At 42.5% G+C, this 17,006-nt stretch overlaps 1 protein-coding gene and 1 pseudogene across 1 annotated transcript; both read right to left on the bottom strand.

Annotated features, from left to right (window-relative positions):
* Positions 1-3,987: 3,987 nt before the first annotated feature.
* Positions 3,988-5,782, bottom strand: LOC137416682 (uncharacterized; annotated as a pseudogene).
* Positions 5,783-14,234: 8,452 nt separating this feature from the next.
* Positions 14,235-16,272, bottom strand: LOC137434765 (uncharacterized). Its single transcript, XM_068127877.2, is given in 2 exon segments — positions 14,235-14,460; positions 14,462-16,272. Coding segments are annotated over 2 exon segments (2,037 nt in total).
* Between the last annotated feature and the right edge of the window lie 734 nt (positions 16,273-17,006).

The following is a 17,006-nucleotide window of genomic DNA, read 5'->3' as shown; positions in this document are numbered from 1 at the left end:
ATGAAGCATGATATTGATTATGGGAATACTACTACATTGGATGAAAAACATGAAGCAGACAGAGAAATGTTGTATAATTTGTCTTTGATACGAAATCCTACGTTGAGAGAGAAAGTTGATAGGTTTATTGTGAAAAAAATGATAAGTGTTAAATTGAAACTTGGTCTTGGTTATTCCTCAAAAAACTATTAAACTCCAATGATGTCATCAAGACTGAGGAGCTTTTGGCTAATGAATTACATAAACCTATAATCACAAAGTTTAAAAGAAGGAAAGTTTATTCCAAATACACCGACCACATATGGTCCGCTGATTTAATTGAACTAAATAATGATAAGGGATACAGGTATGCTTTAACCGTTATTGATTTGAGGAGTAGATATGCCTGGGTTGTTCCTTTAAAAAATAAAAAGGGTGATACTTTAATGTTAGCCTTCCAACAAATATTTGATAGGGATAAAAGAAAACCAAAGAAGTTATGGACCGATGAGGGAACAGAGTTCTATAACAAAATATTTGTGAAATTTCTTAAGGGGAAGGGTATTAAATTATACAGCACCTTTAATGAAGGAAAGGCAGTTGTTGTTGAGCGTTTTAATCATACTTTGAAAGAGAAATTATATAAAAAATTCACACAACTCAGTTCTCAAAAATGGGTGTATTTAATTCAAGATATTGTAGATAATTACAATAATACAGTTCATTCATCAACAAAATCAAAACCATCAGAAACATTTACAAAACTAGAATATGAAAAGGAGATTAATTTGAGAAACCCTAAGTTCAAAGTTGGTGATATTGTAAGAATATACAAATGGAAAAGCCATTTTGAGAAAGGTTTTACACAAAAATGGACTCGTGAATTATTTAAAATTGTTAATGTAATGGATACAGTCCCTTGGACTTACAAATTATATGATATGAATGGGGAAGAAATCTTGGGTTCATTTTACTCAAAAGAATTACAAAAAACACAAGTAAACAGTTAATAACAACAAAGAAAGAAGAGTTTAGAAAGATTAATGGAATAAAAAGTTATAAACATCAATTATATTCAGAAGAGATAAATAAGAAAGCATTGGGGGCTTTTGATGATAAGAGGTTTATTTTTAAAAATGGAATTGATTGTCTCCCTTATGGTCATAAGTATATAAGTGATAAGATATAAACGATAAGTTATATATATAATGGGTTAGGGATTTTAAGGGGCTACCGCCGCCTTTTTTTTTCCTATCAACCAGACTAATGGAGGTTTAAAAATGGTGTAGATAAGAACATTAGCTGTAGGATCATAGGTTCATAAGGCCAGAAGGATCATAGATCCATAAGGGTAAATATTTGTTTATGAGTGGTCTAATGAAGGAGGATTGAGGATAGGTGTTAATGGGGGGTCAAGGATCGTTGATACTTGGTTCATAAGGCCAGAAGGATTATAGGTTCATCATATAGAAGGATCATTGTTTGAGTGGTCTAATGAAGGAGGATTGAGGATAGGGTGGGAGGGAAAAAAAGGTGTTCAGGGGAAATGATAATATCTAAAAAATTAATGAAAATTAACATGTAAGTCAATGAGGATTTGAGGGTGGAGTAATAGAGGCGTTTGATTTGAGGAAAATTAACATGTAAGTCAATGGGGTCCAGGATCAACATATATACACTACTCTCGGCTCTCGCTTTTTATTTTAATCTGTACACACCTATTCACATTGCAGATCTCCACCCCTCTCCCCCAGTCAGTAGGAGGAGTTTGCCTGCCGACAGATCCTTCCCCCTCATGCCTGATTGGTGTTTCAGTACCCCCAACTCCTGATGACACCTGTTGATTGGCCTTCACAGTTCCGGTACACTGTCTCCCTTGAGATGGTCAATTGGTCTCAGGTGTTCACCAATCCGATTTGGTGCAGCTGTATGTGGTGTTGAAGCTGGGGGTTTCACTATGGCAGGCTGTGGGAGTAAGGATTCTTTGGCGAAGGGACTGAAGATAGTGCATGTAACATACGACATGAATGCAGAGAGTGTATGGAAGAGGAAAACGTACAAATGGGATTTCTAACTAAACACTCTTAATGCCATATCTGCTCACATGAATGCAATATATACTGAATAGCGAAACAGAATACTATGATGTAACTAGCTTTACTCTTTGTGCATGTGCTTCAATCTCCCAGGGAATACAAAACTACAACAATATGTTGGAAAACTGGCGCTGCGGGCTGGTTTTCAAGTCCCATTTTATTTCTTGGGGAGAGATGTGTTTTTAGAATTTGCCTCGTTCTCTGCAGATATTCTCTGTCAATTGTTTTCCGCATTTGTTTTGCGAAATAGTTGGTCATGCTCTTCTACTCTGAGGTGCATGCATGATGTTTCATTTTCTTGCTCCTGCATTGTTGTTCTGAGGTCGATATTTATGTTATCCAATGTTGTTGATCAATCTCTTATGAATGTGCACTCCGCACATTTAGCAGCATTTAACAAGTCGTCTGAATACCATTTTACTAGTTTTAATGGTTCTGCAAATTTTCCGTCGTTTGGTTCGAAGAACATTAAATCATTGATATACATTAGATGGGTCACTTTTCCTGACCCATTGGACATTATACTGTTAGATGTTCGGGTGTATCCCTGTCCTTGTTCATCAATGAGTTTGCTCAGTAGGTCCAGAGCCAGGCAAAACAAAAGGGAGAGAGACAGTCACCCTGGAAGAACACATGAGGTATCTTCACTTCTGGTGTTTAAATTTTTTCCGTCTCAGTGCTGCAATATCAATGTGGTATTCCAGAGCTCCGTTGCTTCCTCAATGAGTTTGATTATTTGGGGATTTCGTGTGGCAGGGTGCATGCATTTTACCATCCACAAATGAGGACACCAGCAAAAGCTTCTTTGCTTTGTCTATCCTTCGATGCATTTCATATCATGATAAATGGGAAAATACTTATTAGAATCAGAACACAAGAACGGCTTCTCTCGTCTGTTGTAACATCCATTTGCCGTTTTGAGAAGGTGGAATGGAGTCCTCTCAGGACTCAAAGTAGCCACCTCCATTTCGGTAAAATATCATGTTTCACAGTCCAAATTGTGAAAAAGTGTTCTCAATGTTTTCTTCTGAGGATTATTTCCAGGATTGTCATTGTACCACAGACAGCCTCCAATTGTAGTTAGTTTGTCCGACTATTCCTGGGGACTATTTTGAAGATCTAAGAGAGGTTCTTTATCTTTCCCATTTTGTCGGAACTCTTCAGCTTTCAGGTTCTCTTGGCCTCATTTTTCAGATGCTGATTACTTGGTCAATTTCCTGATTTCCACATTATTTAGACCAAAGTCGCTGGGTACTGACCCCTTGATTAGCAATGCCATTTTTTCCTTTTCATGCACAAGTACAATGTCCTGTTGCAATGCTTTGTTTTCTCTGTTCACAATTGAAGGGATGATTTGGTCATACATGAGGACTGCATCCTCATGTTCAACCAATCGCTTTTGGTTCATGCTTCCTTGATTTTTTCTGAGACCCAGATGTTGAAACTTTTTCAGATGTCCCAATGGTGTACGTTGCACACATTGTTGTCCTTTTGTGTATGCAGTTATTCAGGCAGTTGTTTTTTCATAACCTGAAAGTGGGTGACCAGTATTTTCTGTTTCTACCTTACAGAAACTACACTTTCTTGAATAAAAGTCAAGAGCAAGAACACTGAACGGATCAGGAAACAACAGAACAAAAGGAGCAGGAGAAACAGGGGGAGGAGGAATGGGAGGGAAACACCAACAGCAGAGGTGAAGGATAAAATAGAGGGAGAGTTGGGCAAATAAGACGAGTATGAAGGAAAGATGGGTAGTGGCGGATGCATGGGGTCGACAAGATGGATACAGAAGAAAATTTGGAAGGAGAAGGGTTTGGAGTGGGTTGTTAACAGGGGTAGAAAATATCATGGATTGGATGAGGGGAGAGTGGAGTGGAGTGACTTGAGATGGTGGTGAATTGGATCAATCGTGCTATCTTCTTGAAGACCTGTCGGGCTTAACCTGTAGGTCTTCTCTCCTTTGTCTCTTGTGCATGGATTTTTGATGCCGCTTCAACTTTGATTGATACAACAATGCCTTGGCGCACACAGAACATGTGTAGGGCATCTCTCCGGTGTGTATTATTTGATGCCACATCAAATTGGAGAGGTCAACAAAAGCATTGAAGCATTCAGAGTACTTGAAAGGTTTATCTCCGGTGTATTATTTGATGTCGCTTAAAATTGAAGAGATGAGTAAAAGCCTTAAGGCATTCAGAGCACTGGTAAGGCTTCTCTCTGATGTGTCGTATTTGATGCCGCTTCAACCTGGAGACGTCAATAAAAGCCTTGAGGCATTCAGGGCACTTGAAAGGTTTATCTCTGGTGTGTATTATTTGATGTCGCTTCAACTTGTCGAGATGAGTAAAAGCCTTAAGGCATTCAGAGCATTGGTAAGGCTTCTCCTCGGTATGTATCATTTGATGCCGCTTCAACCCTGAGACCCGACCAAAAGTCTTGAGGCATTCAAAACATTGTAAGGCCTCTCTCCTGTGTGTACCTTTTGATGTCTTTGGAAAGTTGGTGAAAACGAAAAATCCTTGCCGCACACAGGACATTTATAAGGCCTCTCTCCTGTGTGTTTTCTTTGATGTGTTTGTAAAGATGATAATTGAGGAAAATCCTTCCCACACACAGTACATTTATAAGGCCTCTCTCCTGTGTGTGTTCTTTGATGTACTTTTAAAGTTGATGAATGAGCAAAATCCTGCCCGCACACAGTACATTTATAAGGCCTCTCTCCTGTGTGTTTTCTTTGATGTGTTTGTAAAGATGATGATTGAGGCTTTTCTAAAGTGCACTCCTTCCCACACACAGTACATTTATAAGGCCTCTCTCCCGTGTGTGTTCTTTGATGTACTTTTAAAGATGATGAATGAGTAAAATCCTGCCCGCACACAGTACATTTATAAGGCCTCTCTCCTGTGTGTTTTCTTTGATGTGTTTGCAAAGATAATAATTGAGGAAAATCCTTCCCACACACAGTACATTTATAAGGCCTCTCTCCTGTGTGCGTAATTTGATGTACTTTTAAAGTTGATGAATGAGCAAAATCCTGCCCGCACACAGTACATTTATAAGGCCTCTCTCCTGTGTGTTTTCTTTGATGTGTTTGTAAAGATGATAATTGAGGAAAATCCTTCCCACACACAGTACATTTATATGGCCTCTCCTGTGTGTGTTCTTTGATGTACTTTTAAAGTTGATGAATGAGCAAAATCCTTCCCACACACAGGACATTTATAAGGCCTCTCTCCTGTGTGAATTCTTTGATGTATTTGAAAAGTTGATGAAAAAGCAAAATCCTTGCCACACACAGGACATTTATACGGATTCTCTCCTGTGTGTTTTACTTTTTGATGATTCAAGGATGCTAACCAAGAAAATTCATTGTTGAACACAGTGCACTTGAAAGGTTTCTCTCCCGTGTGCATCCATCGATGCTTTTTCAAACGTGAAGCAAAAGGAAACGCCTTGTTGCGTACAGAACACAGGTGGGGTGTCTCTTCTGTGTGTATCCGTTGATGCGTTTGTAAAAATGATGAACGAGAAAAATTCTTGCTGCACACAGGACATTTACAAGGCTTTTCTTCTGCATGTTCTACTCTCTGATAATTCAAGCATGCCAACCAAGAAAATTCCTTGCTGCACACAGCGCACTTGTATGGCATCTCACGTCTGGGTATTGCTTGACTTAACTGGGAACTTGACTTGGAATAAGAAACCATTTTCAATTGTTCTCTGCAAAGACAATTTAGAAAACCATCAATAAATCATTATCACTGTGAAACATGCATCATTTTTAAAAAGCACAATGTGCAGTACTCCATTTTCATCGAAAACTGGCCCTAAAGGACAAAGGGACAAACTGGTCAAAGGAGGGTGTGCCCACCCACCCAACCCCCCCTCCCCCTCCTCACTCTCTCCGGTACTGGCTGTGTGGCGGGCGGTCGCAGAAACCATCGCTCTCGGGTTCTGGGCTTGGTCGCGGGCGGTGGCGCATCTTTGGCTCGTGAGCGCCTGTGGAAAAAGATTGATCAAGAGCGCTCCGGGGCAGTCATCTTCACGAGGAAGAATTCGTCTTTTTGGCTCTCTTTTGTTCTGGCCTGGCTCGAGGAGGCTGCGCTTCGTGCTGTGTGAACCTGAGAGATTTATCGGGGTCTTGTGGAGCGCGGAAAGGCTGGAGGAGGAAGTTTTGCCACCGCTTCGCAGCTCAGGTTGCCATGTGGCGTGCCATCTAGTGGGCAGAGACTCGGGGACCATTCATGTTCGTCCTCATTGGAGCAGGCTGTGTATCGGCCAACTCATCACACCATTTTCTTTTCTTTTATCATTCCCTTGTCTGTAATTGTGTCTGAGTGGAGGATCCTCAAATTAGGAGTTATAGTTTTTTTTACCTCCACATTAATTTTGACATTTTATCATCTCACAATTATTTCATTGAATTCTTTTTCTTTCTTTTTTTTCATTCTTGTATTGTGAATTTTCCTTGACGTGTGTGTTTATTTGTTTGTGGGTTCGAGTAATAAGCCCTGTGATTCCGTCGTACAGGTAAGACCCTGGGTTTTCTTCGCCCTTGCTCGCCAAAAAATAATTCCGCCAAGTTTCGAACTGACGCCTCGGAGTTAACTGTTCAGCTATCTGTCCAGGGCTGGTCCTCATCGGCCCTCGACAATATTTAAAGCTAACCTAAGAAACACATTCGGAACTTACCCATATTCACCAGTGCTACTTTTTTTGTTACATTGACTTGATTACTTGAGATCGAGATTGTGATATGAGCAAAATAAAATAGGACGTAAAAACTCGGCTGGAAGTCGAAAGTAAGCTGTGTACTGGGGGCACATCTGCTCTGTGAGGCTGTAAGTTCAACTTTCCCATCCAGTTTTTGATAAATTTGTATTGACCTTCCCTTCCAGCTCTAACTGATAATTTAAAATAAATATAAATTTGCACTCAGTTCCTTTTTATTGATACGTGTTTGGTTCTGATTTACAGTGTATATTCAATCAGAGCTCAAGATATATTTGGCCACCCTCCCCCACCAACCCCCCCCCCCCCCCCCGAACACCCCCATCTTCGCAAGCACCATCCACCCCATTCCCCCTCCACCATTCCCCACAACCCCTAATCCACCTTCACCACCACCATCCCACAGTCACCATTCCCACCATCCCTCACTCCCTGAGAAAGTAGGCATGGTCAAAGATGCCTATCCCTCTGAAGCAAAATGTGGTGAAGCGCACGGAGCACGCCGAGCCAGGCTAGTTTTCTTAATTTGCCTCTTCTTACTCATGTACGAATATAACTCCATCTCCACTCTTACTTGAAACCTAATAAATGCCTTCTGCTTCTTAATATTACTCCTTCCAATATCCCAGAGGAATGGTTATTGATCAAACCACCAGCCAAACACACACAAGGACACCAAATCTCAGGGATTTAGGTGCAGACACCATGGAGGATTTTAGGTGCGAAGACTTGAGGAAAATTTCATTTTTTTCCAATGCAAGTGCATGAATAAATGCTTCTGTTTCCATTGATAACATTAAACGGAATTTAGGTCTTTTTGAAAAAGGGGGGGGGAAACGCCAACGAATCTTCGCTTTGCAATGCATCTAGTTGAATAAACCCAGTCAGCCTTTTACTATAAAAGATGATGAAAACCCTGTCAACCAGCAGCAACAGACCCAAGGTGTCACAGTCATGCTAGCATTTAAAATGCAACAACCAAATGTGGTTGAATTACGTTCCATCATGAAAATTTTGTATCAGGAATTCCGAAGTCCAGGGCACGTGACGATACAACAACAACAACATGGATTTTAAGGCCAATTTCAACAACGTGACAATATCAGGGATATTTTGGCGTTTTCGATTTTTTTCATCTTTTTTCTTCAAATCATGGGTGTGGTGCAATAAAATGTGTGTGGTGGAATCATGGGTGTGGTCCATCGGATGGATGGGTGTGGTGAAATCACGGTTGTGGTCCATCGGATGGATGTGGCTCCATTATGGCTGTGGTCAATCGGATGGGTGTGGCTCCTTCATGGGTGTGGTCGATCGGATGGACGGATGTGGTGAAATCATGGTTGTGGTCGATCGCATGGGTTTGGTGGAATCATGGGTGAGGTGGATTGGATGGGTGTGGTGGAATCATGGGTGAGGTGCATCGGATGGTTTGTGCTGGCAGTGGTGACCGAGGGTATGGTTCGGGGACAAACGGAGGGTTGAGAGGACAAATTCACCAAAAGCCCACCGAAGGTGCGCATGTGCACCCAGCGGGGGTACGGAGTGTGGGACACGACGGGTGCGCCGGGGCATCGGCCGGGGAAGGTAGGACGGAGCGTGGTCCTGAGCTAAGTCCGGTGCATGGTAATGTGCATGGTGCGGATCGTTGTCCGGCACGTGGTGCGGATCGTTGTCCGATGCGTGGTCTGGTGCGTGGTCCAATGCGTGGTCCAATGCGTGGTCACCGGCCCTTGGACTTGCCGTTAGCGGTGTAGAGGTTTAAAGACTTTTGTAAGCCAAGAGTATGTGAGTTATCACAGACATGTAAATTGCATTGCCCAAACTCCATTCATTCATTTTGAGAGCTAAATTGTTTTTAAAGCATCTAGTTTTCGCATAAGATACTAAAGAAAGTGCATATGGAACAAAACGTGAAGACTGCAGTTTGTGGGATGACCTTTTTCACCTCTGTGGATGTTTGCTGGGGCGAGATTGCAGATTCAGCTTTCGCTTTCAGTACAAGATCTCATTATCTGAGATTGATCAGATTGGAAGCCTCAGAAAATGTTCCTCCTCGGCCTGTACAATGACCTTTTCTTTTCCTTCTGTGATAACCAACTTCTACAAACACTTTGTCAAGGAAACAGATGGTCAGGCGCCAGTGAGTCTGACCTCTGGCAAATCCTGTAATGACCTCAGCCTACTCCCTGAGAAGAGGAAAGAAAATTTCGTTTTATACAAGAGTACGCTGCGCGAGGCTTGGGCAGAGAGAAGTCTACTTGGATGTTGTATTGCTGTGTATGTGTGCAATGTAATCTGTTTGTATCGAGTCGAATTTTCTCTCCGCAATAACTGAATAAATCTCGAAAACAAAGTGAAGTCTTTTAATTCTTACATAAAGAAATCTTCGACAGCGGTTACGCCGCATGTAACATGTGTGATGATGCCACGTTTCTGGCCTGCCTATCCTCACCCCCGGTAAAACCGGGTTTGGGAAAAGCAGGATGTTCGCGAATGATTTGACAGTGACCCCAAACTCTTTCTTTTTTTTCGAGGTTTCTTTATTTAAAATCCAAAATAGCTGCCTGACCACGTGACTGATAGTCATAAATTTACATTTTCCGATATAATTGTAGAGCACATCACGGTCAAGAAATTTCAAAGTTGTTGTGTGTTGAGGAATTATGACGACAAACTTTAGGCTTTGTAAGCCGATGACGATGATGACGACGACGACGATGACGATGACTTTGTAAACCGATGACGTCGTTAACCACGCTCCTTCCCCATGCGCACTTCATGACAACAATGGAGGTGCTCGAGTGCTCGAGTGTGCATGCAGGTGCAATGCAGGAGGCTCTGCACGGATTAGCCCAGGTGACAAATAGCGGCGGTGGTCTGATGACGTCATCGGTCACGAATTTGCAACTTGCGGGCTAACCGCTGGTCCGATCGCGACCAACTAAACGCTATGTTGGAGAGGAACCCGAGGCGGACATTTTGAGACTGGTCTGGTCCCAGGGAACCCTCTGGTTCCCGAGATATCCACGATGTGCCACCAAACTGCACAAAGTGAATGGACGTGTGTCATGTGTTCGCAATGCGGAAGTGCCGCGTTCGATCACGGTACCTAATTTGTCAGGTGCTAGCAGCCTACCGGAGGGTCCCATATACCCACGAATTACTGAATACTGAGGTACTAGATATGACCCCGGAGTAGCCGACTGTACCGGTCGGACCTCGCTATTTGTTCTGGATGCGGCGGGGCAAGCCAATTTTTTTTGAATAATTCACGAATTCCCGAATAACGATTCACGTTCCGCCGCAGCGGATGACGTCATCGATCAAAAAATTGCAATTTCCTCCCAAACCACTGGTCCGATATGGACCACATAAAAACTATACTGTAGAGGACCTCGATGCGGAGATTTTTGAGTCTGGTCCGGACCCTGAGACCCCTTTGGGTCTCGAGATAGCCATTAAATGCGGAAATCCTGTCTGGAGTAATGGTGAAAATCTCAACAATTTATCTGCAATGGCCTTTGTCTGCACTGAAGCCGAGGTAAAATGAAGGGGTTGATGCTTTTGGCTTCATTTGCATTCACTTCGGGATTTGTCGCGACCGTTCATCAAGAAATCTCGTGCCAAATTGGTACCACCATTGACTTTCATGGGCACATTTATCCACACTGCAACCCTGCCCAGGCTGACCTACAGGTGTGGTTTGATATCTGATTGTCCTTCTCATAGCCTTTGCCTCGAGAGACTTCCCCCACAAAGCAGTGGGGATCCGTTACCCTGGACAAGGGGCCCATACCAGCTACTGTCAGCCGGAGCATGCCGAGTCACTTGCATAATGCAAGGACATCACTCCCTGAGGTAGCAGTAAAACAGCTACCCTGCTACCCTCTACATTGCTATCATCAGTCATCTTGGACAGAGAACAAAAGTGGTTTGCTCGATGTGTAAAGGAATCCATTTGGGAAAGAGTTGAATCACCACCTCTCACCAAAAGGGGCAGTTTGCAATTTAATCTGTCACGGTCGTGGGGCCAGGCTATAACATCTCCCCCAAATCATCTACAATCGTCACGGAACACCCGGACTGGCCAACAGACCAATTCACACGACCAGCGGTTGAGGTTACGTGGTGATTTCAAAGCTTCTTCTTCATTGACTTCAACAACTGCCATGATCAAGGCGAGTGGATTCTCGGTGAAACGTCGTCTCTACCGACTTGAAAGTCCAGCCCTTTCAATTATAAACTTTTACTGATGCTGTACATGATGACAATCAGGTACAAAGATGATAGAGGAGATTACAACACAACATTATTTCTACCCTAAGAGAGAGGAACCTTTGCTTCACAAGTAGATTACTTATGATCAGAAGGCCCCGGATCTTTCGGTAAATTAAGACACAAGGGTACCAGGTAGGGTCAAGCATCACGGATAGACTGGCCAGGTTTTATTTATCTCTACAATGACAGCTGGACCAACATTGTCATGCAAGACTATTTTGTGGGAAGGAAATCAAAATGGCAGAAGACTAAGGTGTGGTGCCATCTTTGAGACAAGTCTCAGGTGCAATATCTCATTGTGATGTGGCCCAACAATCCCATACAGTGTCAATTACTTTCTTGCAAAGGAAATGTTTCCTTAGAAAATGTTTTGCTACCATCCACGAAAAAGCCGGAGTATGAGCGGGTACCGTGCCGATGATTACGTAATCAATCTTAACTAGTTGGCCGAGTGGGCCCTCTTGTTGCATAACCGCTTGGAACGCTTACAAAGCCCGATTGACATTAAGTTATCTTCTGCCGCAATCAAAATCAATCAGGACACAGTTTCTTCAGGAAAGGGATTTTAGTGCACAACAATCAGGCAAATTTAACAAAGGGAGTAATATAATAGCTGTTACATTCACAATTATGTGGAGTATGTATACATCCACATTATCCACAACGTGACAGACCCGCCCTCTGAACCTTAACAATGACTTCACAACTCAGAGGCGATGCACCACATGCATCGAGGAAAAGAGAAAGAGAAAGCTGGTGTGTCCTGCCCCTCACACCTTGCACCAACTCTGATGAACATGTGCCACCAATAATTCTGTTCGTGAGCTCGGCTCTCGCTTTTTATTAGAATCTGTACCCACCGACTCGCATTGCAGATCCCCACCCCTCTCCCCCAGTCAGTAGGAGGAGTTTGCCTGCCGACAGATCCTTCCTCCTCGTACCTGATTGGTGTTTCAGTACCCCCAACTCCTGATGACACCTGTTGATTGGCCTTTACAGCTCTGGTGCACTGTCTCCCTTGAGATGGTCAATTGGTCTCAGGTGTTCAACAAACCGATTGGGTGCAGCTGTATGTGGTGTTGACGGTGGGGGTTTCACTATGGCAGGCTGGGTGAGTAAGGATTCTTTGGCGGAGGGACTGTAGATGGTGCATGTAACATGTGACATGAAGGCAGAGACTGTATGGCAGAGGAAACATACAAATGGGATTTCTAACTAAACACTCTCAATGCTTATCTGCTCACATGAATGCAATATATACTGAATAGCGAAACAGAATACTACGATATAACTAGCTTTACTCTTTGTGTATGTGCTTCAATCTCCCAGGGAATACAAAACTACAACAATATGTTGGAAAACTGGCACTGCGGGCTGGTTTTCAAGTTCCATTTTATTTCTTGGGGAGAGATGTGTTTTTAGAATTTGCCTCGTTCTCTACAGATATTCTCTGTCAATTGTTTTCCGCATTTGTTTTGCGAAATAGTTGGTCACGCTCTTCTACTCTGAGGTGCATGCATGATGTTTTATTTTCTTGCTCCTGTATTGTTGTTCTTCGGTCGATATTTATGTTATCCAATGTTGTTGATCAATCTCTTATGAATGTGCACTCCACACATTTAGCAGCATTTTACAAGTCGTCTGAATACCATTTTACTAGTTTTAATGGTTCTGCAAATTTTCCGTCGTTTGGTTCAAAGAACATTAAATCATTAATATACATTAGACGGGCCACTTTTCCTGACCCATTGGACATTATACTGTTAGATGTTGGGGTGTATCCCTGTCCTTCATCATCAATGAGTTTGCTCAGTAGGTCCAGAACCAGGCAAAACAAGAGGGAGAGAGACAGTCACCCTGGAAGAACACATGAGGTATCTTCACTTCTGGTGTTTCAATTTTTTCCGTCTCAGTGCTGCAATATCAATGTGGTATTGCAGAGCTCCGTTGCTTCCTCAATGAGTTTGATTATTTGGGGATTTAGCGTGGCAGGGTGCATGCATTTTACCATCCACAAATGAGGGACACCAGCAAAAGCTTCTGTGCTCTGTCTATCCTTCGATGCATTTCATATCATGATAAATGGGAAAATACTTATTAGAATCAGAACACAAGAACAGCTTCTCTCGTCTGTTGTAACATCCATTTGCCGTTTTGAGAAGGTGGAACGGAGTCCTCTCAGGACTCAAAGTAGCCACCTCCATTTCGGTAAAATATCATGTTTCACAGTCCAAATTGTGAAAAAGTCTTCTCAATGTTTTCTTCTGAGGATTATTTCCAGGATTGTCATTATACCACAGACAGCCTCCAATTGTAGTTAGTTTGTCCGACTATTCCTGGGGACTATTTTGAAGATCTAAGAGAGGTTCTTCATCTTTCCCATTTTGTCGGAACTCTTCAGCTTCCAGGTTCTCTTGGCCTCATTTTTCAGATGCTGATTACTTGGTCAATTTCCTGATTTCCACATTATTTAGACCAAAGTCGCTGGGTACTGACCCCTTGATTAGCAATGCCATCTTTTCCTTTTCATGCACAAGTACAATGTCCTGTTGCAATGCTTTGTTTTCTCTGTTCACATTTGAAGGGATGATTTGGTCATACGTGAGGACTGCATTCTCATGTTCAACCAATCGCTTTTGGTTCATGCTTCCTTGATTTTTTTCTGAGACCCAGATGTTGAAATTTTTTCAGATGTCCCAATGGTGTACGTTGCACACATTGTTGTCCTTTTGTGTATGCAGTTATTCAGGCAGTTGTTTTTTCATAACCTGAAAGAAGGTGACCAGTATTTTCTGTTTCTACCTTACAAAACCTACACTTTTTTGAATAAAAGTCAAGAGCAAGAACACTGAACGGATCAGGAAACAACAGAACAAAAGGAGCAGGAGAAACAGAGGGAGGACGAATGGGAGGGAAACACCAACAGCAGAGGTGAAGGATAAAATAGAGGGAGAGTTGGCCAAATAAGACGAGTATGAAGGAAAGATGGGTAGTGGCGGATGCATGGGATCGACAAGATGGATACAGAAGAAAATTTGGAAGGAGAAGGGTTTGGAGTGGGTTGTTAACAGGGGTAGAAAATATCATGGATTGGATGAGGGGAGAGTGGAGTGGAGTGACTTGAGATGGTGGCGAATTGGATCAATCGTGCTATCTTCTTGAAGACCTGTCGGGCTTAACCTGTAGGTCTTCTCTCCTTTGTCTCTTGTGCATGGATTTTTGATGCCGCTTCAACTTTGATTGATACAACAATGCCTTGGCGCACACAGAACATGTGTAGTGCATCTCTCCGGTGTGTATTATTTGATGCCGCTTCAAATTGGAGAAGTCAACAAAAGCATTGAAGCATTCAGAGCACTTGAAAGGTTTATCTCCGGTGTATTATTTGATGTCGCTTAAAATTGAAGAGATGAGTAAAAGCCTTAAGGCATTCAGAGCACTGGTAAGGCTTCTCTCTGATGTGTCGTATTTGATGCCGCTTCAACCTTGAGACGTCAATAAAAGCCTTGAGGCATTCAGGGCACTTGAAAGGTTTATCTCTGGTGTGTATTATTTGATGTCGCTTCAACTTGTCGAGATGAGTAAAAGCCTTAAGGCATTCAGAGCATTGGTAAGGCTTCTCCTCGGTATGTATCATTTGATGCCGCTTCAACCCTGAGACCCGACCAAAAGTCTTGAGGCATTCAAAACACTTGTAAGGCCTCTCTCCTGTGTGTACCTTTTGATGTCTTTGGAAAGTTGGTGAAAACGCAAAATCCTTGCCGCACACAGGACATTTATACGGCCTCTCTCCTGTGTGTTTTCTTTGATGTGTTTGTAAAGATGACAATTGAGGAAAATCCTTCCCACACACAGGACATTTATAAGGCCTCTCTCCTGTGTGTGTTCTTTGATGTACTTTTAAAGTTGATGAATGAGCAAAATCCTGCCCGCACACAGTACATTTATAAGGCCTCTCTCCTGTGTGTTTTCTTTGATGTGTTTGTAAAGATGATGATTGAGGAAAATCCTTCCCACACACAGTACATTTATAAGGCCTCTCTCCTGTGTGTTTTCTTTGATGTACTTTTAAAGATGATGAATGAGTAAAATCCTGCCCGCACACAGTACATTTATAAGGCCTCTCTCCTGTGTGTTTCCTTTGATGTGTTTGCAAAGATAATAATTGAGGAAAATCCTTCCCACACACAGTACATTTATAAGGCCTCTCTCCTGTGTGTGTTCTTTGATGTACTTTTAAATTTGATGAATGAGCAAAATCCTGCCCGCACACAGTACATTTATAAGGCCTCTCTCCTGTGTGTTTTCTTTGATGTGTTTGTAAAGATGATAATTGAGGAAAATCCTTCCCACACACAGTACATTTATATGGCCTCTCTCCTGTGTGTGTTCTTTGATGTACTTTTAAAGTTGATGAATGAGCAAAATCCTTCCCACACACAGGACATTTATAAGGCCTCTCTCCTGTGTGAATTCTTTGATGTATTTGAAAAGTTGATGAAAAAGCAAAATCCTTGCCACACACAGGACATTTATACGGATTCTCTCCTGTGTGTTTTCTTTGATGTGTTTGTAAAGATGATAATTGAGGAAAATCCTTCCCACACACAGTACATTTATATGGCCTCTCTCCTGTGTGTGTTCTTTGATGTACTTTTAAAGTTGATGAATGAGCAAAATCCTTCCCACACACAGGACATTTATAAGGCCTCTCTCCTGTGTGAATTCTTTGATGTATTTGAAAAGTTGATGAAAAAGCAAAATCCTTGCCACACATAGGACATTTATACGGATTCTCTCCTGTGTGTTTTACTTTTTGATGATTCAAGGATGCTAACCAAGAAAATTCATTGTTGCACACAGTGCACTTGAAAGGTTTCTCTCCCGTGTGCATCCATCGATGCTTTTTCAAACGTGAAGCAAAAGGAAACGCCTTGTTGCGTACAGAACACAGGTGGGGTGTCTCTTCTGTGTTTATCCGTTGATGCGTTTGTAAAAATGATGAACGAGAAAAATTCTTGCTGCACACAGAACATTTACAAGGCTTTTCTTCTGCATGTTCTACTCTCTGATAATTCAAGCATGCCAACCAAGAAAATTCCTTGCTGCACACAGCGCACTTGTATGGCATCTCACGTCTGGGTATTGCTTGACATAACTGGGAACTTGACTTGGAATAAGAAACCATTTTCAATTGATTCTCTGCAAAGACAATTTAGAAAACCATCAATAAATCATTATCACTGTGAAACATGCATCATTTTTAAAAAGCACAATGTGCAGTACTCCATTTTCAACGAAAACTGGCCCTAAAGGACAAAGGGACAAACTGGTCAAAGGAGGGTGTGCCCACCCACACAACCCCCCCCCCCTCCTCACTCTCTCCGGTACTGGCTGTGTGGCGGGCGGTCGCAGAAGTCATCACTCTCGGGTTCTGAGCTTGGTCGCGGGCGGTGGCACATCTTTGGCTCGTGAGCGCCTGTGGAAAAAGATTGATCAAGAGCGCTCCGGGGCAGTCATCTTCGCGAGGAAGAATTCGTCTTTTTGGCTCTCTTTTGTTCTGGCCTGGCTCAAGGAGGCTGCGCTTCGTGCTGTGTGAACCTGAGATTTATCGGGGTCTTGTGGAGCGCGGAAAGGCTGGAGGAGGAAGTTTTGCCACCGCTTCGCAGCTCAGGTTGCCATGTGGCGCGCCATCTAGTGGGCGGAGATTCGGGGACCATTCATGTTCGTCCTCATGGAGCAGGCTGTGAATCGGCCAACTCATCACACCATTTTCTTTTCTTTTATCATTCCCTTGTCTGTAATTGTGTCTGATGGAGGATCCTCAAATTAGGAGTTTTTTTTTTTTTTTACCTCCACATTAATTTTGACATTTTATCATCTCACAATTATTTCATTGAATTCTTTTTCTTTTTCTTTTTT

Source organism: Myxine glutinosa, unplaced genomic scaffold (assembly GCF_964187855.1).
Source record: "Myxine glutinosa unplaced genomic scaffold, kmMyxGlut1.1 SCAFFOLD_693, whole genome shotgun sequence".
Classification (NCBI taxonomy): domain Eukaryota; kingdom Metazoa; phylum Chordata; class Myxini; order Myxiniformes; family Myxinidae; genus Myxine; species Myxine glutinosa.
This window is presented reverse-complemented; position numbering and strand designations above follow the sequence as displayed.